The sequence below is a fragment of the Hyperolius riggenbachi genome, chromosome 11, assembly GCF_040937935.1.
Source record: "Hyperolius riggenbachi isolate aHypRig1 chromosome 11, aHypRig1.pri, whole genome shotgun sequence".
NCBI lineage: Eukaryota > Metazoa > Chordata > Amphibia > Anura > Hyperoliidae > Hyperolius > Hyperolius riggenbachi.
In genome coordinates this window covers 87156374-87181588 of record NC_090656.1, presented here as the reverse complement: position 1 = coordinate 87181588, position 25215 = coordinate 87156374, and the positions used below count along the sequence as shown (strand labels likewise).

Below are 25215 nucleotides of genomic sequence, written 5' to 3'. Positions count from 1 at the left end.
ATTGGAAAGAAAGCTCATGTGAGAACACTCACATTAAAATTCATTGCATAAGCGCTTGCCCTGTTCACATCTGAGCGTTTTGCCAGCGATTTTGACAAAACGCTCAATCGCTATCGTTTTTTAAAGCGCTAGTGCCATAATACTCTATGGGCCCGTTCTCACTTGGATGATTTGCGTTATAACGCAAATCGGCAAATGCAAATTTGTATCCTGCACAATTTTCAGGCGATTTCCCGGCGATCATGTTTAGTGCTATAAAAGCGCTAATCGCAATCGCGAAAAATCGGCAAGTGTGAATGGCGATTTTTTTCACGTTAATCGCTAAAAATCGCCAAAGCAAAACGCTAGCAAAAGCGCTAGCATTTTGCAAGTGTGAATGGGGCCTTAAAGCGCTTTTTTAAAAATGCTAACGCTTAAAATCTCAAAGCGCTCATAGTGTGAACAAGCCCTTACTCACAGCATTCTGGGGAATGGCCAACTATTTCAGGGTGTTGTGGCATTTGTACCTTCCTCTTTGCACCAATGCAGAGGGTAGAGAGATGTCCTTTATGGGCAGGGGAGTCCAATGATGTGTCGTGTGGGGAGTGGGGCAGAGCTGCAGTCAGGAAAAGTCACTTCCAGGAAACAAGGGAGCAAAGCTTACAAGAAAAGAGTTAAGGTGCATACACACGTCAGATAAAAGTCTTTGGAAAATGAAAGATCACAGACCAATTTTACCCCCTTTCATGTAGTATGAGAGCCATACTCTACACAGTCTATTCTATGGAGCTGAACTCCCCATCAGATAAAAATCTTTGCAAGATGCTGCACACAAAGATGCTGTACACATTCAACAGATCAGTATCTGCAAAAGATCTGTTCCTGCAAAAGATCCATTCCTGCAAAATGCATTCATAGTCTATGATATCTGCAGATCATCATACACACCTTGTTTAATGGACATTCATCTGCAGATCAGGCAATTATCTGCCGATCTGAAGATCCAACCTGGTGGATCTGATCTACAGATAATTGTCCGTTAAACAAGGTGTGTATGAGATCTGCAGATATCATAGACTATGAATGCGTTTTGCAGGAATGGATCTTTTGCAGGAACAGATCTTTTGCAGATACTGATCTGTTGCATGTGTACAGCGGTCTTTGTGTGCAGCATCTTGCAAAGATTTTTACCTGATGTGGAGTTCAGCTCCATAGAATAGACTGTGTAGAGTATGGCTCTCATACTACATGAAAGGGGGTAAAATTGGTCTGTGTTCTTTCATTTTCCAAAGACTTTTATCTGACGTGTGTACCCACCTTTACTGCAGGTAAATATCCATATTTAATGGAACATTGCTCCCACCTGTCCAGTAACAACCCAATTGCTGTGTGTTCATTTTAAAGTGATACTGAAGTGAAAAAAAAAAGTCTGATACTCACCTATGGAGAGGGAAGGCTCTGGCTCCTATGGAGCCTTCCCTATCCTCTCTCAGTCACCTTGTTCCAGCGCTGTCACCTCCATTGTATATATTGAATACGCCTTTGGGGTCCTTCAGAATGCTTATAGAGCACTTGTGTCTCTGAGTGCCCCAGAGGACAGGCGCCTTCGTGCTATACAGGTGCCAACATGCACAGTGCGGAGCTGCCTGTCTTCGGGAACACTTCTTCTGATAACAATGGAAGGAGCTGTGTGAGAGGAGACAGGGAAGCCTCAATAGGTTACAGAGCATTCCCTCTCCATAAGTAAGTATCTGTCTTTTTTCTATTTTTCTCACTACAGATTTGCTTTAAAGGATACATGAGGCAAATGTAAAAAAATCTGATTTACTTACCTGGGGCTTCCTCCAGCCCCTGGAATCCTATGTGTCCCTCACAGCAGCTCCGCTCTCAGGCAGTCTCCTTGGCTCACCCTTAAGCGGCTGCCCTACACATGCGAAAGCACTCGTGGTCGTGCTCCCTTCTGCATACGCAGCTGGCCGCTACAGAGGGGACCCTGGGAGTGGAGAGTGGAGCTGTGCCGAGGGACACATAGGCTTCCAGGGGCTGGAGGACGCCCCAGCGAAGCAGGTGGTTTTGGCGCTCAGTGCCAAGCGCCCGAACAAGGGTTATTCGGGGTTCCGGCAATCGTAATGACTCAGAGGGCAAATAGTATTTAACACCGCCAGGAATTTGAGAGGCAGCAGAGTGAGCAGTAAATCGGCTCACCCTACGCCCAGCTAACGGGCGGTGATATAACACGTACGCAGCCCCAGGGAAATAAATTACATTTGCCTTATGCATCCTTTAATGCTGAGTGTCAGAATGGCAAAATAAGAAAATATGTTCTATTTAAAGGTGCAATATTTTCCTTAGATGCGATCATTCGATCAGATTTGCCGGATCAAAAGTAAATGGAAGGTAATTATCGATTGTTCCCATAAATGGGTAGATTAGGAAACATCCTCTTCAGATACAATCATGAAATCTAACATTTCGATCAACAAAATTCTGTATGCTAATCGACCATAAAATTGTTTCACATCAGTTTCCTCCACATACTGCTTGGTTTTTCTGTGCAATTCGATCGTAAAAATCTGATCGAATGATCGCATCTGAGGAAAATATTGTACTGTTAATGAACACCTTGACAGTGTGTGAGGATTCGGCTGGTACAATATTGGTTTTGCACTGGCAGATGTGGCTCTTGGCTGCAGCTGTATTGTGTAATCTCTTCACTCCTTTCCTATTATGAGGCCACAAGTACTGGACTCCATGGCTTTCTGTACTGTGCCCCTCCTGCTCGACAACCAACAAATCACCCCCAACCAACCAACCAAGGGCCCCAGTGAGCATGTTCACCGACTGTATACAGGGCAAGGTAGAGGGGCACAGTGAAGGTTGCACTCGCCTTGAGAGAGAGAGAGAGAGAGAGAGAGTAGAAGCTCATTCTTTGCCTGTCAGTTTCACACCTGGCCATAGCATTGGGTTGCGATGCCATGGGGGCCGCTCTGTCCCCATCGCATGGCAACGCAAAAAACTATATGGATATGACCCTGCAGCAGAGTCAGCCGACAGGGTAATATGCATAGCACCGCCCCCCTGCATGCCCTTTGTTGTCGATCGCCGCCCCTTGGCCAGTGACATACTCCCTGCTGGACTGGAAGTATGTCACTGGGATTCCTGGGTTACCCTTACTTGATCACGTGGTTCTGTGCACGCGCTGCACCGCCAATGTATTTACATTTTCTGCCACTGACTAACATGCATTCAGCCGCCACGTTGCCACGGAAATCCAACAGTAACACGATGTTGACTTTGCGCGGCGGATCAGGCTCGTGCAAGGCAACGCGGTATGTGTGCTAGGCACCATTGCCTTGCATTGTCGTTGCGTTACCCTGTTGTAAAACAGGGTAACACAATGCACACTTGCAAGGCAAGTGTAAAAGGGGCCTCAATGGATTATGCCAGTCAGTGATACTTTCCTGGCCATTAACTGAAAAATGATTGATTACTTTCAGTCAAATACAATAATTTCATCGAATGGAATACATTTTAAGGAAATTCTACTGTCATTAGAGAATTGCATTAATTTGCATTGGTTAGTCTTTTTGTAAATAAATATTAATAAACATATACGGTATATCTGCACAAAGCAGAAGCTATTGATACTTCTTTTTAACATCTACACTTATCCATTGCCTGGCATCAAACTCTGTCTCTGACTGCTGTCTGCCAGTTTCTTTTAGAAATAAAGTGCAATTCCTGTGTATTATGTACACATTAAAAAAAACAATGTGAGCAGGCTGAAACCATGTTTAACATTAAACCATCCATGTGATTTCCTTTGGATGAACATGAAGACGGAAAGATACATTTGAAATAACATTAAATTACAAAATTATTATTATTTTATTATTATTTAGTATTTATATAGCGCCAAAATCTTCCGCAGCGCTGTACATAGTATATATAGACTTGTCATTAACTGTCCCTCGAAGGAGCTCACAATCTAGTCCCTACCATAGTCATATGTCTATGTACTGTATGTATCGTGTAGTGTATGTATTGTAGTCTAGGGCCAATTTTAGGGGGAAGCCAATTAACTTATCTGTATGTTCTTGGTATGTGGGAGGAAACCGGAGTGCCCAGAGGAAACCCATGCAGACACGGGGAGAACATACAAACTCCTTGCAGATGTTGACCTGGCTGGGATTTGAATCAGGGACCCCAGCGATGCAAGGCAAGAGTGCTAACCACTATGCCACCGTGTTGTATCAGTAGTTGTGAAGTATCCCCTGTATAGATTTTAATAAAACTGCAGTTTCACTTTAAATATTATTCTACAATAAAGCATAAATAACGCCATTATATAATAAAGAAATAGCATCTATCGATTCTCTACCGTTACATACATTGGCTTTTGTATAGTTAGCTTGAGAGTTGGGACTGAAAAACATCACTGTTCCAGCAGTAGTTTATCAGAATACTTAAAAAAAACTAAGTAAAAAAAAACAACTCCACCACCAACACAAAAAAATAATACAAAAAATCACTAACAAGTGTGAGATGTTTTGGGCTGAGATTGTGCTCTGTCAGTCCCTCCTTTTTGGCTTCCTGTGAAAGTGATCTTCGCTGGCTTTCACAAAAAAAGGAAATGGCAATTTGCATTCACTTGTATCCAAAAATGTCCCTTGGGTTTGTCACATGATAGTCACATGACGTAGTAAGGGGTGGGGGGGTACAATGTGAAACAGATGGAGGTCATGTGACCATTTCCATGTGTAGAGGGTGAGGACTGAGCCGCTATATAGTTAATTGATCATCCAGTGCAGTGAAAGGCTCTGCACATTTACTTGCAAACAGATGCTGTCTTAAAGGGAATACACCCCGTGCTGCATAGGTATGTAGATTTACTCACTCTCTGGCCATGGTTACAGATAATGAAATAAGCAGAGAAACTAACCTATGTATCTATATTTTTTTCATTTCAGGTTTGTCTGCAGTGGCTGTCAGTTCATTTCCTTCTTTTACCATTTGTGTGCGTAGCCCCCTCTTCCTCCAGCCCTGTCCTCCCTCTCTCCCTGCAGCTGGAAGTGTTTCCTCTGTGTGCCGCAGAGAAGGGGGGTGGGAGGAAGTGACAGGCAGGAGACATACACATACTTGTGTGGGATGCACAGAAACTCTACCACAGTGCAACATCAGCCGGCTGAGGCTCCCAACAACTGTAGCCCGCATCCCCTCTGCTATCTGCCTCTTCCATATTACTCCCTCTCATTCCCACCGGTGGGACTTGCAGCTCTCCCTTCTACTTCTGTCTTTCCGGCCCTGCATCCTCCCCTGGATGTCCCCTCCCTGAGGCAGCCTGGAGGAGAGAGGGTCAGCTGCTGGGATGTGGACAGGAGGGTAAGATTCATTTCTTGTATTCGGTCAGTGAATGACAGATGTGCACTCTATTGTAGTACAAGTCATGATCAGGCAGCAGATTGTAGACCTAGGAGTAATGCAGATGGCTGGCATAGCTGATAAGTCATCACTCTGTCCTAGCACTTCAGTTAATAAGTTTAGTGATGTGAACAAGTCACGGACTTTAGAATGGCGCAGACTAGAGTGGAACATTGCCAGCCTCTCGGACATTAATTATAGGACATTTGCAAATGGCCAAGCTCTGATTAGTCAGGACGTAATGGCAGTTATGTGATATAACCATGTCATTCTGCACTTGGTAATTGACAAGCTGAACATACCTGGGATCTATCACATGCTGCGGAACTACAGTACATGACGTAGAATGATTTAAAGCATAGACGTGATTATAATTATGTCAGGGGAATGTCACATTTGCAGAGATTAATAGCAGCTATATATCTTTTGTGAATCTCCAGAATTGCTGCTACAAATGTTATTTATGGGTTTCCACTGACTTCTGCTACAAAACCCGTCTGTGGCGCTTCACATTGCTGTTGGTGTGTTTCCTGTCACAAAAATGACAGCTTCTCATCGGTCTTGGAGACTGCTGGTGGCAGTAGGAATCCCCCTCTTCCCTTGGTCTCTTTCATCTGTCAAGACTCCTAATTGCTGTTAAAGGGCTCCTAGAGTGAGAAAGATATGGAGGCTGCCATGTTTATTTCCTTTTAAACATTGCAACTTGCTTGGCTGTCCTGCTGATCCTCTGCCTCTAATACATTTAGCCATAGCCCCTGTACAAGCATTCAGATCAGATGTCTGACTCAGGTTTGCTGTATGCTTGTTTGAGGTGGGTGATTCAGATGCTACAGATGTCTGAATTATCAGCAGCACACCAGGCAACCAGCGTGGTATAAAAGGTTATAAATATGGCAGCCTCCACACTCCTCTCATTTCAGGTGTCCTTTAATATAGAATTAAAGGACAGGTCAGCAACTGTGTGCATAGAGCACACAGTTGCTGACCTGTTAGCTACCGAAGGGAAGTAATGTCTGCCACTGTTATGTGAAGGTTTAAAGTGAAGTGAAAAGGGGGATCCGACTCCTACTAAGCCCAGCTGACAGGTGAGGTAATGTCAGATATTAAAAAGTGACATTTCAGAGCAGTTTCTTTCCACACAAAGTATTTTAAAGACTTTATGCTGCTGTTACATGAGTGGTTATAGGAGTAGCAGCATGTCGGAGACAGTCATTCGTGATGCCAAAACCTAGTGTATGTACAGCTGTCCCGAGACATAATTTACTAATCCGTCATGACAGATTACTAAACGACAAATGATGAATAAGCTCTGTTGTGTTCTTCACACTGCAGGGCAGCACTCAGTTTAGCAGCAGTTCATATGCAAATGGTCACCCCTCCCCTCTCTATAGAACAGACTGCTCAGCTATAGCAAGGTAGTTACGGCATAGTGGTTTTTGACAACCCATTCAAAAAAATAACCCTTGGTGAGGACGGGTTCTCCCTCTGGTGTTGTGTGATCAGGTGACTATTGGCACACAGGTGCAGCTGTATGAGCCTGATTAAGGCAGACAAAAAGAAACAGATAAATAAGAAACACTGAGAGCCCAATATAGTGTAGTATGTATTGGAAACCGTGGATAAATGTAAGTGTGAGATGAATATACTCACAAACATGGGTTACCTCTTAGGCAACCACTGTAGATGCAGGTGAGGAGATTAGACCTGTCCTCACTCAGGATTAAGATGTCACTCTCTGTAGATCAGGAAAGTAGGGGTAGGTCACCCCTCCACCAGGGGTGGACACAGTATTATCGTAAGAGAACAGAGGCGCCAGCAGGATAAAAGGTAATAAAAATTTTAAAATTAAAATTAAAAAAGTGGTGGACTTACCTCCGGAAAGCAGACTCAAAATACTGTCTGAATTAAACAAATAAATTTATTATTGGTACCCCAAAAGATGCAACGCGTTTCGCAGGCACAGCCCGCTTCATCAGGCAATAAGATAGGGGACAAACAGTAGCTCGTCAGTAGCACGAAATAGAGGCGCTATTCGTGCTACTGACGAGCTACTGTTTGTCCCCTATCTTATTGCCTGATGAAGCGGGCTGTGCCTGCGAAACGCGTTGCATCTTTTGGGGTACCAATAATAAATTTATTTGTTTAATTCAGACAGTATTTTGAGTCTGCTTTCCGGAGGTAAGTCCACCACTGCCTCCCAGCAAATTTTACAATTTGTATTACCTTTTATCCTGCTGGCGCCTCTGTTCTCTTACGATAAAAAAGAAACAGAGCTCACTGTGTGTACTAGAAATGGCTGTAGTCTGTTCCTTTGGTATCAACCAACGCCACTCAAAAATTGTCGCAACTTAATATCCTATACAGGAACCTGCTAACACCTAAAAGGCTCTATGCTATGCACCATAAAGAGGATCCAATATGCACTAGGTGTTGTAGGGATCATGGCGATCTCTTGCATATGCTATGGCATTGTCTGAAACTACATAGGTACTGGGGAAAAGTGTTAAATAATATTGATACGGTTGTAAAACAGAAGATTCCCAGAACAATACAATTTTGTATTTTAGGTCTGTTTACCGGTCTGTTGATGCCAGAGCATATCCAACTAATGGTACTTAGACTGTTGTTTCAAGCAAGATTGCTTATCCTAAGAGCTTGGAAGGACCCGTGTCCCCCATCGGCAGAAACCTGGGTCAAACAGATAAATATATATCTAAAGTTGGAAAATCTAATATATGCGCATAGAGGTGCCCCTCACAAATTAGATTTAATTTTGTCAGGGTGGCTGGATACTCCAGGGTTACCAGACTACTCTTTAATTTGTGATAGAATTTTAGGAGGGCTAATAAAAGATAACTATGTGCCACTGCTGTGTTTAATTTGCTATTCATTCTTTTATGACTTGCTGCTGCTGTGTTCATAATTTACAATTCATGTTTTTGTAATGTCTTTTACATGCCTTTCTATCTTTAATTAAGGCTGATTAAAAAAAAAAGGCCACGTGGACTGGTCTCTCCTTATTTTAGTGGGCTGTTCAGTTAGTCAGACGTTTAGCATGTGCTTCCCTCTTGTGGCTGGAGACCTGGAACTTGATGATCCGTGGGCCAAATGGATTAGGGTAGCAATCAGGATCTTGCTTGTTGTGAAGTTACATAGTTACATAGTTATTTTGGTTGAAAAAAGACATACGTCCATCGAGTTCAACCAGTACAAAGTACAACTCCAGCCTGCTCCCTCACATATCCCTGTTGATCCAGAGGAAGGCATAAAAACCCTTACAAGGCATGGTCCAATTAGCCCCTAAAGGGAAAAATTCCTTCCCGCCTCCAGATGGCAATCAGATAAAATCCCTGGATCAACATCATTAGGCATAACCTAGTAATTGTAGCCATGGATGTCTTTCAACGCAAGGAAAGCATCTAAGCCCCCTTTAAATGCAAGTATAGAGTTTGCCATAACGACTTCCTGTGGCAATGCATTCCACATCTTAATCACTCTTACTGTAAAGAACCCTTTCCTAAATAAATGGCTAAAACGTTTTTCCTCCATGCGCAGATCATGTCCTCTAGTCCTTTGAGAAGGCCTAGGGACAAAAAGCTCATCCGCCAAGCTATTATATTGCCCTCTGATGTATTTATACATGTTAATTAGATCTTCTCTAAGGCGTCTTTTCTCTAGACTAAATAAACCCAGTTTATCTAACCTTTCTTGGTAAGTGAGACCTTCCATCCCACGTATCAATTTTGTTGCTCGTCTCTGCACCTGCTCTAAAACTGCAATATCTTTTTTGTAATGTGGTGCCCAGAACTGAATTCCATATTCCAGATGTGGCCTTACTAGAGAGTTAAACAGGGGCAATATTATGCTAGCATCTCAAGTTTTTATTTCCCTTCTAATGCATCCCAAAAATTTGTTAGCTTTAGCTGCAGCGGCTTGGCATTGAGTACGATTATTTAACTTGTCAATGAGTACTCCTAAGTCCTTCTCCAAGTTTGATGTCCCCAACTGTATCCCATTTATTTTGTATGGTGCTAGACCATTGGTACGACCAAAATGCATGACTTTACATCTTTCAACATTGAATTTCATCTGCCATGTATGTGCCCATATAGCCATCCTATCCAGACCCTGTTGCAATATGACACTATCTTCCTGAGAGTTGATGATTCTGCACAATTTTGTATCATGTGCAAAAATAGCAACATTGCTCACTACTGCATCTACTAGGTCATTAATAAATAAATTGAAGAGCACAGGACCCAGCACAGACCCCTGTGGGACCCCACTGCTAACAGTCTCCTATTTTGAGTACGATCCATTGACCACAACTCTTTGTTTTCTGTCCATTAGCCAGTTCCCTATCCATGCACACAGACTCTCCCCCAGTCCTTGCATCCTCAACTTTTGCACCAGACTTTTGTGTGGAACAGTGTCGAAGACCTTTGCAAAGTCCAAGTATATCACATCTACAGCATTCCCAATATCCATATTAGCATTCACTACCTCATAAAAGCTGAGCATGTTAGTCAAACAGGACCTGTCTTTAGTAAACCCATGTTGATGCTGAGAAATAAAATTATTTTCTACTATGAAGTCCACTGGGACTCTGCCAGTTGCAAGAGAGTCACAAAAGATAAGTTGAAGGGGTTTAGCTATAACTGAACTTAATTCCCTTAGGACCCGAGGATGCATGCCATCCGGGCCAGGTGCCTTGTCTATTTTTAATTTATTTAGTCTTGCCTTCACTTCTTCCTGCGTTAAGTATTTAATATTACAGTTAGAAGATTGAGACTCTTCTGCCTCTGTAATTTGCAACAGTGCTGTTTCCTTTGTGAAGACAGAAGCAAAGAAAGCATTTAATAACTCTGCCTTACCTTGGTCATCCACCATTGAGTTCCCACCCTCATCCTTTAGGAGTCCTATACAGTCAACCTTTCTTTTTTTAGAGTTGATGTACTTGTAAAACCTTTTTGCGTTAGATTTGATATCCCTAGCGATTTGATTTTAAGCTTCGATCTTTGCCAGCCTAATTTCTTTTTTACAATTTTTATTGCACTCCTTATAATTGCTTAGTGCAGCCTCTCCTGTTTTAGGACCGTATAGGCATTCCTTTTCCTCTTCATTTTATCCCTAACCTTTCTATTCATCCATAGAGGCCTTTTTTTATTCCTAGACATTTTGTTTCCATATGAGATATACATACTACAATATTGATTGAGAATAAGTTTAAAAGCTTGCCATTTCCCTTCAGTGTCCTCCCCTTGTAGTACATTATCCCAGTTCACCAAACTTAGTGCCTGCCTACCATGTACAAGTGCACTTGTACATGGTGTGCATGCATGCAAGTAATTGCTGGTGCAGCGTGTAAGAATGCACAAGCCTGTGGGCTAATATTGAAGTTTGTATAAACAAATTACAAGGCATTTCAGGAGGGTTCACCCTCACTTCATCAGGCTCCTTCTAGTACACACAGTGTGCTTGATTCACTAAAGTGTGGTAACTGCTATCACAGCAATTATCACACGAACTGCTGCGCGCAAAGGTTTGTGCGCGAACAGCGTTACTTCGCGTGATAAGCAATTGTTTGCGCGTGATCACGTGCGCTTTTCACATGAAACGTGCACATGATCGCTTGCAAACCTTCGCTTATCCTTTACGCGTGGCAGTTCGTGTGATAACTGCTGTGATAGCAGTTATCACACTTTAGTGAATCAAGCCCAGTGAGTGCTGTTCCATTTTGTTTTTCTACCATTCAGAATAATGGAATGGCCACCAACACATCCTGTGCTGAATAAACATGGTGTTGGATTCATTTTATTTGGTACCAGAGGGTTCTGTGCATGGACCTCTCAGTAGATGGAAGCTTTTGCTTCACAATAGCTTCACTTTAATACATTAGTAGATTCTCCAGGCCAGTAAGGATCCCTTTTATGGGAGCATCTTTTAAACTGATACTTTTTATTTTATGGACTTTGATATCTTCTTATTATTTGTGGTGCAATCTGTTCATCCATTAAAAATGTTCTACTTTCACTTACCATACTTCAGGACTTACCGTACTTCAGGCCTTACTGTACTTCAGGACTATTATGCACACTCCTTGAGGTCCATAGAGTTTATTACGAAGTGGGAATGACTGTTGATACTGTCTAATGATGGAAATAGAGGGTTTTTCTTTGTGGTTTTCTAGTAATGGACGTAGTGTAAGTAGCCCACTGATTGAGGATGTCATTGTGCAGCTCAGCTTTGTGTGTGAATGACAGGAAACCTCATTGGGAGACAGCTTCCTGGCGGCACTGATATTAGCTTTCTTTCTGCATGCTCATTTTGTCCTGATTACATTTAAAGGCAGCATTTTTAGTAACACTTTCATGATATATTGTTCCTACTTGGCCTTTTCCTTGTGTTTTCCCACAGGCAGGCTCCTGTCGTGGATGGGGGTCCCCAGCTGCATCACACCCCCGCTTTTGAGGATTGGTCGGCTACCACTAAAACCGAGACTTCAAGACCAGCCTCTGAGCAAGCTATGGAGAAGCCGACCTACGACTTGTCTCGACTGCGCAGTTCTTCAGTGGAGATTAGAGAGAAGGGCTCAGAGATCCTGAGAGAGGAGCTGCTGAAGGCTCAGAAGGTAACTGTGTGTTGTTATACAAGTGTCAGTCTGTAAAGTCATGATTGGGGCACATAGGACATTTCAAGTGTAGCCAATGTGGACTAGGGAAAAAAAGAGAGATACTTACCTAAGAAGAAGAAAGCCTCTGCAGGATCTAGAGGCTTCCCTTTTCTTAGGCAAGTATCTTTCTTTTTTTTAGGTCCTCCTAGCCCTACGTGGACCTCTGAAAGAAATCCAACAAGAGCTTGTTGGACTGCTAATCATGCTCCACCTCATGCACAAGGCAACCATACTGCCGCCTGCACAATAAGCTGGAGCCGCTCATGTTCAAGCGGCTCTGTACTATAGTGGCCGTAAGCGGCGATCTTTAGGAGGTCTCAGGCAGTGGCGGTAGGGGCAAGTAGGACACTGGAAGCCTCTGGAGCAGGGGTAGGGAACCTATGGCTCGGGAGCCAGATGTGGCTCTTTTGATAGCTACATCTGGCTCACAGACAAATCAGTATGGGTTGATTCACTAAGCTACACTGCTGAAGCAGCGCAGCTTGGTGTGGCAGTGCAAGTAAAAATGTCAAAGTAGTGCACGCTACTGCTGTAGCATGCACTACTAACTTACTCGCACTTCCCCCAAAACTAACGGCCGCTCCAATTGTCCCACCCTGGATCCTGTCAGGTCCAGTAACTTTGTACAACCAGATCCCCGCACTTTGATTGGCCCAATAGGCTGCCTGTCACTTGATCTCATCCTACAAAGTGAATCTACCCCCAAGTCAGCTAGCTAATTGTACAAGCTGTTAGTCTGTATTTCTCCTATCTGGCTCTTGGAGAAATTGCTGATGTTGCTGAAACCCAAGAGAAGCCAAAGACAAGTCTGACAATTCCACTGCCCAGCAGATAAACTGTATACACATCACCATGGCAACAGGGACGTAAGCCCTACTGTCCCAGTTCGAAACATATTGTATGGCTCTCATGGAATTACATTTTAAAATATGTGGCGTTTTTGGCTCTCTCAACCCCTGCTCTGGAGGAACCTTTCCTATGTAAGTCTCACTCTTCTGTTTTCCCGACTGCCTCAGGTTCTCTTTAAAGTCTAAAAATGAAACATCTTTATGGCACGCACTGCGTAGCACTGACGCTTGGCGCAGCTGTAGCAACAATGCTATAGTCCACGTACTTCGCACGGGTAATTTGGTGGGGAACCAGCGAGTGCCGGACCCTGAATTACTTCTCCCTCCGAGTTGCTACAACTTGGAGGGGAAATAGTATGTAGCACCACCCCGAACGTGTGCGGCAGCAGGATAAGCCATCATTTGACTCACCCTGCTCTGATGTGCCATATATGCCATGCCTCATCCTGCACTGCTGTTCCTGTAAGTAGGTTGATCATAGGGTGAATCCTCCTCTTTGCCACCCAGCCACAGCCCCTGTTCAGTTTGTGGCGCAGTTTCAGGCTGTCCTGGGTGCCTCAGGCTAGCATTAGTTTGCACATTAGGATGCACACACAACAAGAGGCAACAGACACACTTTAGGGGCTGAGGAGCTGGCTGTGAAGGGTGTAACGACCAGTGCAGTGAAAAATTGACCTGAATTTACCAATATATGGAAAGGAAAAACTCTGCAGGAGGAAGCATGGATGACACTGCTGAACTAGTCAGCAATTGGTTAACTCCTTTCCGCCTCTTTGCAGTAAATGAATGTCTCTCAACATATTACAAAAATGTTTGCTCCCGTGCACGCAGCTGTTTTCAGGGCCGTGCAGCTTATAGCCCAGCATCCAGAGAGTGATCACAGACCCATCAGTGTGGTCTCCCATCACGTGACCCTCATGATTACTGCTATTGGCTAATCACTGTAATTACAGGCAATGTTTTTATACCAGCCAAGGCTTCCTATTGGTACAGAATAATTCACAGTGGCAAATGTAATTAAAGGGAACCTGTAATGTGGATTAAAAAAAAGTTTCACTTATCGGGGGCTTCTGCCAGCCCCCTTCAGCCTCCCTGTTCCTGAACGATCCTCCCGTCCCCAGGTTTCCTTTAAGCCCCAGTGGGAAATACAAATATACTTTGGTACAAGAGTACTGTACCTGATCTGGGGTAGCTATTTGATTGCTCCTTTATTAAGCAGGTGACCATATAGCACCATAAGTCCCTTTTATTATTTTGTCCTCACCTTCTCACGGGCACCAGATGTGGGAATAAGCCGCTTGCCCATAACAAGGATGCTTTGCAGGGTTTCTGACCTTGCTTTCAAAGTAGCCCCTCCAATGTTAAAGTGGACCAGAGCTCAGAACTTCCTCTATGCTCTAAAAGATAAGTACCAGCATAATAACCTTTACAGAAAAACATTTCCTTGTTACAGCTTATATATACTTCACATCTTTTTGAGATAAGCAAGAGGGACACTTTAAGACACTCCCCTGCCAATTAAACACATTTTTTCAGTAGAAAAATGCATCTATTTACAGAGGTCTGTATCAGTCTTGAAAGAGGGACACATGAGGGAGAAAGAGGGACAGGGGGATTTGATTCCCAAAGAGGGACTGTCCCTCTGAAAAAGGGACAATTGGGAGCTATGCTTATAGAATACCTAATGAGATTCTGCAGACAGCTGGAAGCTCAAATTGAACTAGCTCATTACTTGCTGAGAAGGGAGATTTAAACAGGTTGTTCTCTATAAACACACACAGGGTGTATTTCTCTGCATTTGCTTGTCTCCTGTGCAAGAGATCAGGTCTGCTTTAAAAATCAAAGGAGGGGGCTTTGCGGTTGTTAATATTATTACTTATATACATTAGTAGTGCTTGCAGTGAAGTTTTCTGAAAAAAAAATCCACATGTCGCATATCCAGCTGTTTGCACACACAATGCTTGCAGCCCAGCTGTTTTCATGAGCCCAGCGACACATCACCACCATTCACCATTGCCTTATTCCACTTTCATAAATCAGACCCTTAGTGATGGGAACTGTGTGATGTACTGTAAAGTGCTGCGGATGATGTATCACCATTATATAACTGCATAACAATCATATCACTGAGCATTATTAATAGACTAGAACTGAGAAGCTGCTGCCAACTCTCAGATGTCTGGGATCTGCTCCTGATCTACTCAGTTTGTATGAAGAAGTCAAATAAAAACAGTGATGGCCATCCTGGTGGAACTAGCATACAAGCCTTTCAATGAGTATGATTTCCATTAAGCATGTGGTCTCTCATTTACATCAATTCCCAAGCAGAAAGCTCTGTCCTGAGGCAGGAGGTCATTACACTGCATCTCCAACACAAGACGCCTGCCTTCCAGCTGTCAGCATTGGGCTGTTTACTTCTTCTGAGTGGTGGGTCAATTGTCAAGGGTATTATGTGATACTAGTGATGTCCCTGATGAGCCAAAGCCTGCGGGTGCTTTCACACTGCTACCGCAGCCTAATGTTTTCCTGTGGGGAAGTTCATACTTCCTACTTTGCGGTATGCTGCACCAGAAGTTCCTAATCTAAAGCCGCATCTACACGCGTAGATGCGGCTCCGATGTTCCTTATCAGCGGCTCGATTGATAAGATCCGACAGGACGGATCTCCGCACCGCCGATTCCCTGCTAGCTCCCCACAAGGGGACAATGGCAGGGAATCGAGCGGAAGATAAGCGGCGCCGGCGGGGACGAGCGGGGAATCGAATCCGGCGCACGCGAGGCGAGCGGGGACACGGCAGGCACGGGCGGGGACGCGGAAGAGGTGATCCATCGGCTAATCGAGCCGCCGGATCGGAGCCGCATCTACGCATGTAGATGCGGCTTTACACTAGCGCCGAACTACGTTACCATGCGAGACCCACGGTGATCTGCGTCGCCACAGGAATTCACGTTACTCTATGGCAACACAGGTTTTTAAAAATGACGGCGTTGCGTCGATTTGGTGCACATGCCCGGAAGTGTATTTTTACTATCCGCTTCCGCATCCAAAGCAGGAAGTGACCACAAGCATGTGTCACTTCCTGCTTGGCTGGTGGCCAGACAGGGAACACTGTGTACTAACGCAGTGTTCCCTGAAGGCCTGGTTTTGGCTGTGCAGTGGCGCGACGCAACGCTGGCGCTGGTTTATAGTGTGCAACCAGCGTGTAGGTTAATGAGGAACCATCACAACATAGAGTAGACTACAGTAAATTACTCAGAATACCTATTTTTACAGCAATTTTTCTGCTTTCAACATAAACACTTCCTATTGCTACTGTTTATATCGCTGTGTATTGGTATGTAGACCTGCACTCCAACTGAGGCTTAGCCTAGGCTGTTTATTCTGCGGGATCCCCCCCCACACACCCCCACAGCATTTTGATCAGAATTTCTTAAAAATAATTCCAGTAGAATAATTCCAGTATTTGTACAGCGCTTTTCTCCTGTCGGACTCAAAGCGCTTGCAAGCCAGCCACTAGGCAGTAAAGCTCAGTACACACGTACGATAACAATCGTTCGAAAACGAACGATAACGACAAACGGACCGATAATCGTGTGTTCCAAATTTTCCAACGATAGTTTTTTTGGACGATAACGACCGTTATCGTTCAATCCGACCGATCCCACCCGGCGGATTTTTTCGAAAGATAATCGTTCAATCGTTGCAGTGTGTACAAAGATCGTCCGATAATGATTATCTGTGGAGTAGTACGCATGTTCTACTCATAACGCCTGTCATAACGTCACTCCCGTTTGCGCACGTATTTTTTTATCGTTCGTCGTTCAGCACTTTATACTTATATCGTTCACGTGTGTACACAATCGTTCATTACGAACAATCTTTTTGGTCTAATTTGAATATCGTGTAAACGTCACGAATCGTTCGTAACGAACGATCTTTATCGTACGTCTATACGAACCCTTAGGGAGTCTTGTCCAAGAACTCCTTACTGAATGCTGGCCTATGTTAGAGGCATTAAACAAAGATTCTGAACAGATCACCTGCCGGTAGTTAAGATGTCACCACCAGTGATACATTACAGAAAGTAAATCAGGGAGGGGAAAGATTTTACAAGGGGCAAACACTATCTAAATAATTAATAAATTAATATTGTAAAAAAATAAGCAATTTTATTATGTTTTTTTGACTACAGTTCCTCTTTAAAGTCTTTTTATGATTTCTGTCCATTTGCATGAGAAACTTTTAACTGCACACTTATATAGTCCTAACGCTTTATACATATTGTGATATGTCACTACGGTTACTTCCAGATGGATGGCGAAATGTAGCCACCTAATTTAACGGGAGTGAGTGCTTTCTGATGGTGGCACTATAATGCAATTGAATGAGAGTATTTGTAACCACGTGTGGTTCAGCAGTTAACGTGCGGTGCAGTTAGGGCCTGTCTCCACTTTTGTTGTGGGTCAGTTTTAGTGCTCTTTTACACTTGGACGTTGCGTTAGAGGGTACGTTAAGGTCGCATAACGTCCGCTAAGGCAACGTATGGCGGTGGTAAAGGAGGACGCTACCCAGAGCCGCGTTATGCGGCTCTTGATGCTTCCGTGATGCGTAATTTTTGACGAATGCGTCGGTGGAGACCACATGATCGGAACACTCCGCATCAAGTGGTCCCGCCAGCCAATCGCCGCACAAAGCGGCCGCTCCAGGAAGTAAACACTGCACGTCGCACAGTGCAGTGAATATTAATTAGCCATGTGGCTAGGGGCACTAGCGGACTCTCCCCTCCTCCTCCAACATAACTGAGCATGTGCAAGCAGTCTAACGTGGCTAAACCGCATATAACGCACAGCATGCTGCACCCTCACAGAACGTCCAGCGTTATACTGTAACGCAATGTGGGCACTGTGAACAGCCCATTGATTTTTCATTACTGTGAGTTGGGCTGCGTTACAGGCTGCTCCAACAGGCACCTGTAACGTCCCACTGTGAAAGCAGCCTTACTGTATGAGTTGTCTGACAGTTTTGCATTGCTGTTGTTTTTCTGCATGTGAAAACGCATTCAAGTGTGAACTAGCCCATTCATTAACATTGGTTACATTTTTCCTGAGCAGAAAATGCACAGAAAAACTGATAAGTAGAGACAGGGCCTAATATTAGGTACACACCCAAAAAAATTCTGTTAGATTTACACAATGTTTGCTTTGGGCAGCAAAAAGTCTAGAACCTCCCCTGCCCCCCTTCCCCCAACCACCAGTGCTGGCAATTAGGCATTTAACTGTACTACTGTCAGCTGACAGTGCGAAAGAGCCCTCTAGGTTATATTGTGCAGTTGGATAATTTAAAAATCGCACTTGCCAGGATATACAATGTAGATGCAGCATAAACTTGTGCTATGCTGTAAGCAATCTAGTTACTTCTATGTACACTGCTGTGCATTGTGTAACATTTCTACTTTATTTACCATAACTACTGGAAATGAAATTTGGTTTCTTGATGAAAAATTATGTTTTTAGTTTGCTATCTACAGAGCCCACAGACAAACGTACTGTCACTGTGGTGTGTGGCTGGTCACACTATAAACTGTCTCCTGTCTTCACACAGTGTAGGGCTCCCTGTTAAGCAATGGGTGGATCTGCAACAGGGGTGTGCAGCTATAGATAATTTCATAGGTCCTCTTATCACAAACCAGAAAGGACTTTATAAAACAGACCTGGCTCTGCAAACACAATTTATGGTAGTACGCCTTAAAGTGTAACTCAGGTTTATTCTCCATATTTTATTAGGTGGCATTTTTGACCTGTTTCATTCATTTTGATACATGTCATACCGACGGTCTTGATAAAGCCCTCATTGCAGGCGAAACGATCTTCGACCCTCCTCCGCACCTCCGCTTTTACTGCATGTGCTGATAAATATACACGTTTATTACATCCTTATGCTGTTGATCGTTTTAATGAAGAATGAATTAAAGATTTTTAAAGTTTTATACAAGTTTTATAGCGGGTTCCTCCTGGGTTCTTTTTCTACTTGAATATAAAGTTAATGCATGTGTGGGCATCTCTAGGGGCTGATACTACAGGACAAATAACAGCTATTGCTATAAATCAATACAGGTCCTCTTCAGGCGCTCATTTCTCATTGACGTATTTTCTCATGAGTACAGTACATTTATTCTGGTCATGCTGACTGTATATAGCAAATGTGTGCATCTAGAGCACAGCTATCAAAGGGAACCTGAGGTGAGCGGGATATGGAGGCTGCTATATTCCCTCCCCCCCTTTAAACAGTTCTAGTTGCCTGGCAGTCCTGCTGATCTCTTTGGCTGCTGTAGTGTCTGAAACAAACACCTATCACAAGCATGTGGCTTATCTAGTCAGACTTCAGTCAGAGCACCCGATCGGCATGCATTATAAGAGGCAGAGGCTCAGCAGGACAGTCAGGAAGTTTGCATTTTTAAAAAGGAAATAAATATGTCGGCCTTCATAACCCTCTTACCTCAGGTTCCCTCTAAAGCTTAGATTACAATAACCAAATCAAATGATTTGGCTCTGTCTCATGCTCCCTGCTTAAAATCCTAAATTCATCATATTCAAAAAAAAAGAAAAATACTGTTCATAATTTAAAATATGAAATCAGATTAGTAACTGTGAACTCCTCTGATACGATATTTATTATACAGTGTGAAGTTTATCTTTTGCCTTCTCTTGCTGTAGGAGTTGAAGCTGAGAGATGAGGAGTGTGAGAGGCTATCGAAGGTCAGAGAGCAGCTGGAACAAGAGCTGGAAGAGCTAACAGCAAGTCTCTTTGAGGTATAGTTGATGTACTGGCAACATACCTTTTGCATGTGTAAAACAATAAAAACAGAGTTTTTGTCTGAAGACTTTTTCCCAGTGATCTTTAGTCAAAGCTGCAGTCATGTGACCTCTCCGGTGCTTTTTCTGGGTTCACAAGTCCTTTCTCTTGTGGCTCATGTGTTCAAAGCTCCACCTGAAGCACTGGCTTTGTCTATGGTTGGATAGAGCACTATGCTGCCTGGGAGATGTTATTAGGACTCTTCATTCTGATAGGTACATATTGCTAGTATCAGTGGATAGGAAGATGAGGTAGTGTTGAGAGGACTGGATAAGGAGGTTTAAGTCTGGTACACATTTTCAATTGTGATTGACCAAACAAATTGTTCCACCTCCATGTAGTACGAGGGCTTACCTATACAATCTAGTCATAGTATTCAATATCTGTTAACCCTCATACTACATAGAGGTGGTAAAATTGGTCAGTGATTGGACAATCATTATTGAAAGTGTGTACAAGGCTTTAGGGTGCATACATGCATCCAATTGTGATTGGCCAATCACTGACCAATTCTACCACATTCATGTAGTATGAGGCCAACAGATTTTAAATACTATGAACAGATTGTATTAGAAAGCTCTCATACTACATGAAAGTGGTAAAATTGGCCAATCAAATTTGGATGTTTGTACCAGAATTAAAGAGAAACCGTAACCAAGAATTAAACTTCCTCCCAGTCATTAGCTGATACCCCCTTCCCCATGAGAAATCAGATCATCAGGGAGCTCTGTATGGCTGATCATGTGGTGAAATCCCTCCCACAGTGTGATGTCAGGACCATGGTTCTGACATCAAACTGTGGGAGCCTTGTTGCATTGTGGGAAATAACAGCTGTTTCCAAAAAAGCATCATCTCCTTCCACTGACATCACCTGCCAGCAGTAAAGATGTCGCCATGTGATAATGTCAGAATGTAAATCAGGGAGAGGAAAGATTTTACAATGGGCAAACACTGACTAAATCATTTATTATTATTATTATTATTATTATTAATTTATAAAGCGCCAACATATTCCGTGGCGCTGTACAATGTAAGAAAACAAACAAGGGATACATAATGATATTTATGAAATGAAGCACTTTTTTATTACATTATTTTCACTGGAGTTGCTCTTTAAGTCTGCCTACACACATGCTATTACTGTAGCCCAGAACAGTCATGAGCATGAGCACTGTACAGGCATACTGGTTGACCTGTTCTATGGAGAAGGCGGGTGAAGTCATACAGGCATCACCCATGAGAACTGCCTTTGAAGTTACCACAGTTAAAATGGGCATCAGGTAAGGGATTCATTACAGTGGACAGCAGAAGAGGAAGCCAGCAACGTTAGAGGACACCTGTACACATTGTAGATTTCCAGCTTAGTCCATGCGCAGAATACGCCCACCCGTCTGGCATCTGTGATCCATACAGGCTGCCAGCGGGACCCCGGAGAGAATCAGAGGTGCGCCGAGGGACCCAAATGACTTCTACGGGCTGGAAGAAGCCCCAGGTAAATAACCCTGCATTTTTTCTTGCCTTGTGAGTTCTTTAACCTCGTAAGCAATAGTAATTTAGTGTGATCTTTAAAGAGGCCCTGTAGTGACATATGAATGTAGAATTCATTCAATTATTCAGGAGACCCACTTTTACAGTAATTTTTTTGGTTTCAGCTTCAGAAACACTTCCTATATCTATATATCGCTGTATATTTGTATGTAGCCCCACCCTCCCAGTGATGCTTAGCCTAGGCTGTTTAGCTGTGCGGAATTCTGCCAGAGCATTCTGGGAGACTAGGTGTTATTTTCAATGGCTTCAGAACTCCCAGTAAACAAACATTCTACAGAGATCAGATGCACTAAAGATGTCACCACCAGTGACAAATGTCAGAATGTAAATCAGGGAGAGAAAAGATTTCCAATTAGCAAAATTACTAAATAATTGATAAAGTAATATTCTAAAAAATAAGCAACTTTATTGCTATTTTCAGTAGAGTTCCTCTACTGCCCAATAACTCCTCTTTTCTTGCAATACTTTGCTTGCAGTCACTGCCATGTATCCTCTGTTCTTATTTCTCTCTGCTTCAAACACAACAGGGAAATGATAGCTAAGTGAGTTGTGCGCCCCCTCCTACACTGCACCCTGAGGCTGGAGCCTCCCTCGCCTCTTCCTCAGCCCGGCCCTGCTATAGCCTGACCAGTGTCCAGTATAATAGTGCTCTCACCATCACAGAGCAGTGATATAATCCTGCCCCAACCATGTGTGAGCTGTGAGAAGTATGCTCCCAGGGGCGTAGCAATAGGGGTTGCAGAGGTAGCGACCGCATCGGGGCCCTTGGGCCAGAGGGGCCCCGAAAGGGCCCTCCCTCAACTACAGTATTAGCTCTCTATTGGTCCTGTGCTCATAAAAATCACTTCTATAGATACTTTGAATAGTGGTAATCCTTAACAAACTGTTTCCCATCCTTTTCTTGCACCTCTAACACTGTAGTTGCCATTGGCAGGTTTTGGTGCGCCGTATTAATTGTTACGTATAGAGTGCTTGGGGGGGCCCCATTGTAAAACTTGCATCGGGGCCCACAGCTCCTTAGCTACGCCACTGTATGCTCCTGTCTTTACAGTGAATAATCTAGTCATATGATCCTGTGAAGACTCCCTGTTGAGTCCTCACATCTGTAAACAAAGCAGCCATATCTTCTCAGCATTGATGGGAAAAGCTTAAACATTTCCATCTTGCTGGGTTAGCTTCACCATATGTCTAGTAAACCTGCCCTCATCTATTTCCTGCCTGGCAGATGCATCCCATTATTTCACAATTCCACTGGAGCCAACAAAGCTGAGTGAGCGTGAGTATTCTGGGCTGCCATAGTGAGTACTGAGTGCAAGCAGCCTATAATTGATAAACTGTGCAATACTGGACCAAACCATCACTCCTTACTGACCTTTTAAAGGGTGCCTGAAGTGAAAAATAACATAATGAATAAAACTGCTTATTTTTACAATATTCATTTATAAATTATTTAGTCAGTGTCTGACCATTGTAAAATCTTTCCTCACCCTGATTTTCATTCTGAAATGTATCACAGGTGCAACATATTTAGTCCCGTCAGGAATGTGTGTTTCTGAGCATTCCAAAAACCAGTGAAAATAATGTCTGGTCTCCCAGAATGCTCTGAGAAGAGAATTCTGCATAGATAAATAGCCTAGGCTAGCACAATTGGGACGGGGGGGGGGGGGGGGGGGTTACATAACAATATATAGAAATTTATATCTGTAGGAAGTGTTTCTGAAGCTGAAACCAACAACATTACTGTAAAATGGGTATCTTCAATAGTTTACTGCATTCTACTTTATGCCAATACAGTGCCTCTTTAAAGGACAACTGTAACAAAAGGGATATCCAGGCTGCCATATTTATTTCCTTTTAAACAATGCCAGTTGCCTTGATATCCTGCTGACCCTCTGCCTCTAATACTTTTAGCCTTATACCCTGAACAAGCATGCAGCAGATCAGGTGTTTCTGACATTATTGTCAGATTTGACTGGATCAGTTGCATGCTTGTTTTTGGTGTGATTCAAACACTGCTGCAGCCAAATAAGTAAGCAGGACTGCCAGGAACTGGTATTGTTAAAAAAGAAATCAATATGGCAGCCACCATGTGCTTCTCACTGTTGTCCTTTAGTTTTGTACAGAACCAGTACAGCACATCTATCCACACAACAGTTTGCTTTTGCACTAAGTTTTTTTTTAAATCTGTTTAAAGGTGTCCATTAATGGTACAATTTTTTCACCAAATGCGAGGTTTCGATGCGATTTGAATGATCGAATTGTGTAGAAAATTTGCCGTTTATGAAGACAATCGATGATTTTTTGGTCAATTGCTTTATAGGAAAAAATCAATCTGAGATTTGGCTTTTATGATTGAATTTGGAGAAAGAATCGTTCAGTGAACAATCGATAATTACCTTCAGATTAGTTTTGATCATTTTAATCACATCCAAAGATCACATTTAGTGAAAAAATGGTCAATGAGATGCTAATAAGTTTGAATTGAAAAGTATATGCAGCTTGGAAATCATGATCAAAATTATCAGCCTCTGCATTTGTGGGAAACTCTATTACAAGAACTCATAATGCAAACTAAGCATATGAATATAGAAGTAAGAACATTTTATCTGGAGCTCTGCTTTGAAACCACATGATCTGATTTCCTCCCGTCTGCTGTGTGATGTCATTACATCAGCAGCAGCTATAAAGATGTCTACTATTAATTAAAGCCCAGTGGATTTTAGTTTTGGATCGTGTGGTACGGGGTTAGAACTTAGAACCTTTTTTGCACTTGAAACAAAAAGAAAAACCGAGAGCCCAATATAGTGCAGTAAGTCTGTCAGAGGCGCATTGCCACTATTGGACCTTTTTGAGCTTGCACTCCTTGCCTGATGAAGCGGGTTATACCTGCGAAACGCGTTGCGGAGTGCCAAAATAAATTGTTATTTGCGATTTGAACAACCTCGATTGTCCATCATTTCAGGAGGTAAGTCCACCTGTACTCCTCCTTTTTAGTTGCTTTTAGATCATTTTAACCTGCCTGGCGCCTCTGTCCAAATTTGCTTAGAACCTTTTTTGGATGTTTTGGTTCTGTCCTGTGTCCCTTTTTGTGAACATTTCTATCACTTCCTTTCCAGACAGGCTGGGAAATGTGTCCTTTTTCCGTGAAAACTTTCACTTCCTGCCCAAACAGAAAGTTGGGAGTTCTCGCCTAATCAGTGGCAGCAAAAATGTAAAATGTCTTTATAAAGTGGAGAAGAGTTAAAAATCCAGACTAGTTTTTATTGCTTTTCCTTATTTCCTAGTTCCAGATCTACATATATCATATTGAAACCACAAAGCTCCACAGAGGTCTTATTAAAGGACACCTGAAAATAGACTGATGAGACTGATGACATAAACAGTTGTATCTATCCTCCTCCTCCTAAAAATGACTTTTTTTTAATAGATATCCCACAGGTTTATTTTATATTTAAAGAGACACTGAAGCGAAAAAAAAAAATGATGGTACAATGATTTGTATGTGTAGTACAGCTAAGAAATAAAACATTAGGATCAGAGACAAAAGTGTAATTGTTTCCAGCACAGTAAGAGTTAAGAAACTCCAGTTGTTATCTCTATGCAAAAAAGCCATTAAGCTCTACAACTTTCAAAGTTGTGGAGAGGGCTGTCTTCTGAAGTTTATTATCTCAACTGTCAGGCCCGGTGCACACCAAAACCCGCTAGCAGATCCGCAAAATGCTAGCAGATTTTGAAACGCTTTTTCTTATTTTTCTGTAGCGTTTCACCTAGCATTTTGCGGTTTTGTGAAGTGTTTTTGGTGTAGTAGATTTCATATACAGGGAGTGCAGAATTATTAGGCAAATGAGTATTTTGACCACATCATCCTCTTTATGCATGTTGTCTTACTCCAAG

General features: G+C 42.9%; 1 protein-coding gene across 6 annotated transcripts in view; it reads left to right on the top strand.

The window, feature by feature from the left end:
* Positions 1-25215, top strand: part of RAB3IL1 (RAB3A interacting protein like 1) — a 77152-nt gene that overhangs the window by 3571 nt on the left and 48366 nt on the right. For 5 of the 6 annotated variants that reach the window (XR_011024898.1, XM_068261322.1, XM_068261321.1 and 2 more), the window contains exons 1-4: positions 4723-4858; positions 4950-5361; positions 11818-12031; positions 19635-19730. Coding sequence is in view for 5 of the 6 variants with exons in the window: in XM_068261322.1 (XP_068117423.1) it covers positions 5348-5361; positions 11818-12031; positions 19635-19730 (324 nt within the window). In the remaining variant the exon portion in view is untranslated. Of the gene's footprint in view, positions 1-4722; positions 4859-4949; positions 5362-11817; positions 12032-19634; positions 19731-25215 lie in introns of those variants that run through there. The other variant, XM_068261319.1, reaches the window with a different exon arrangement.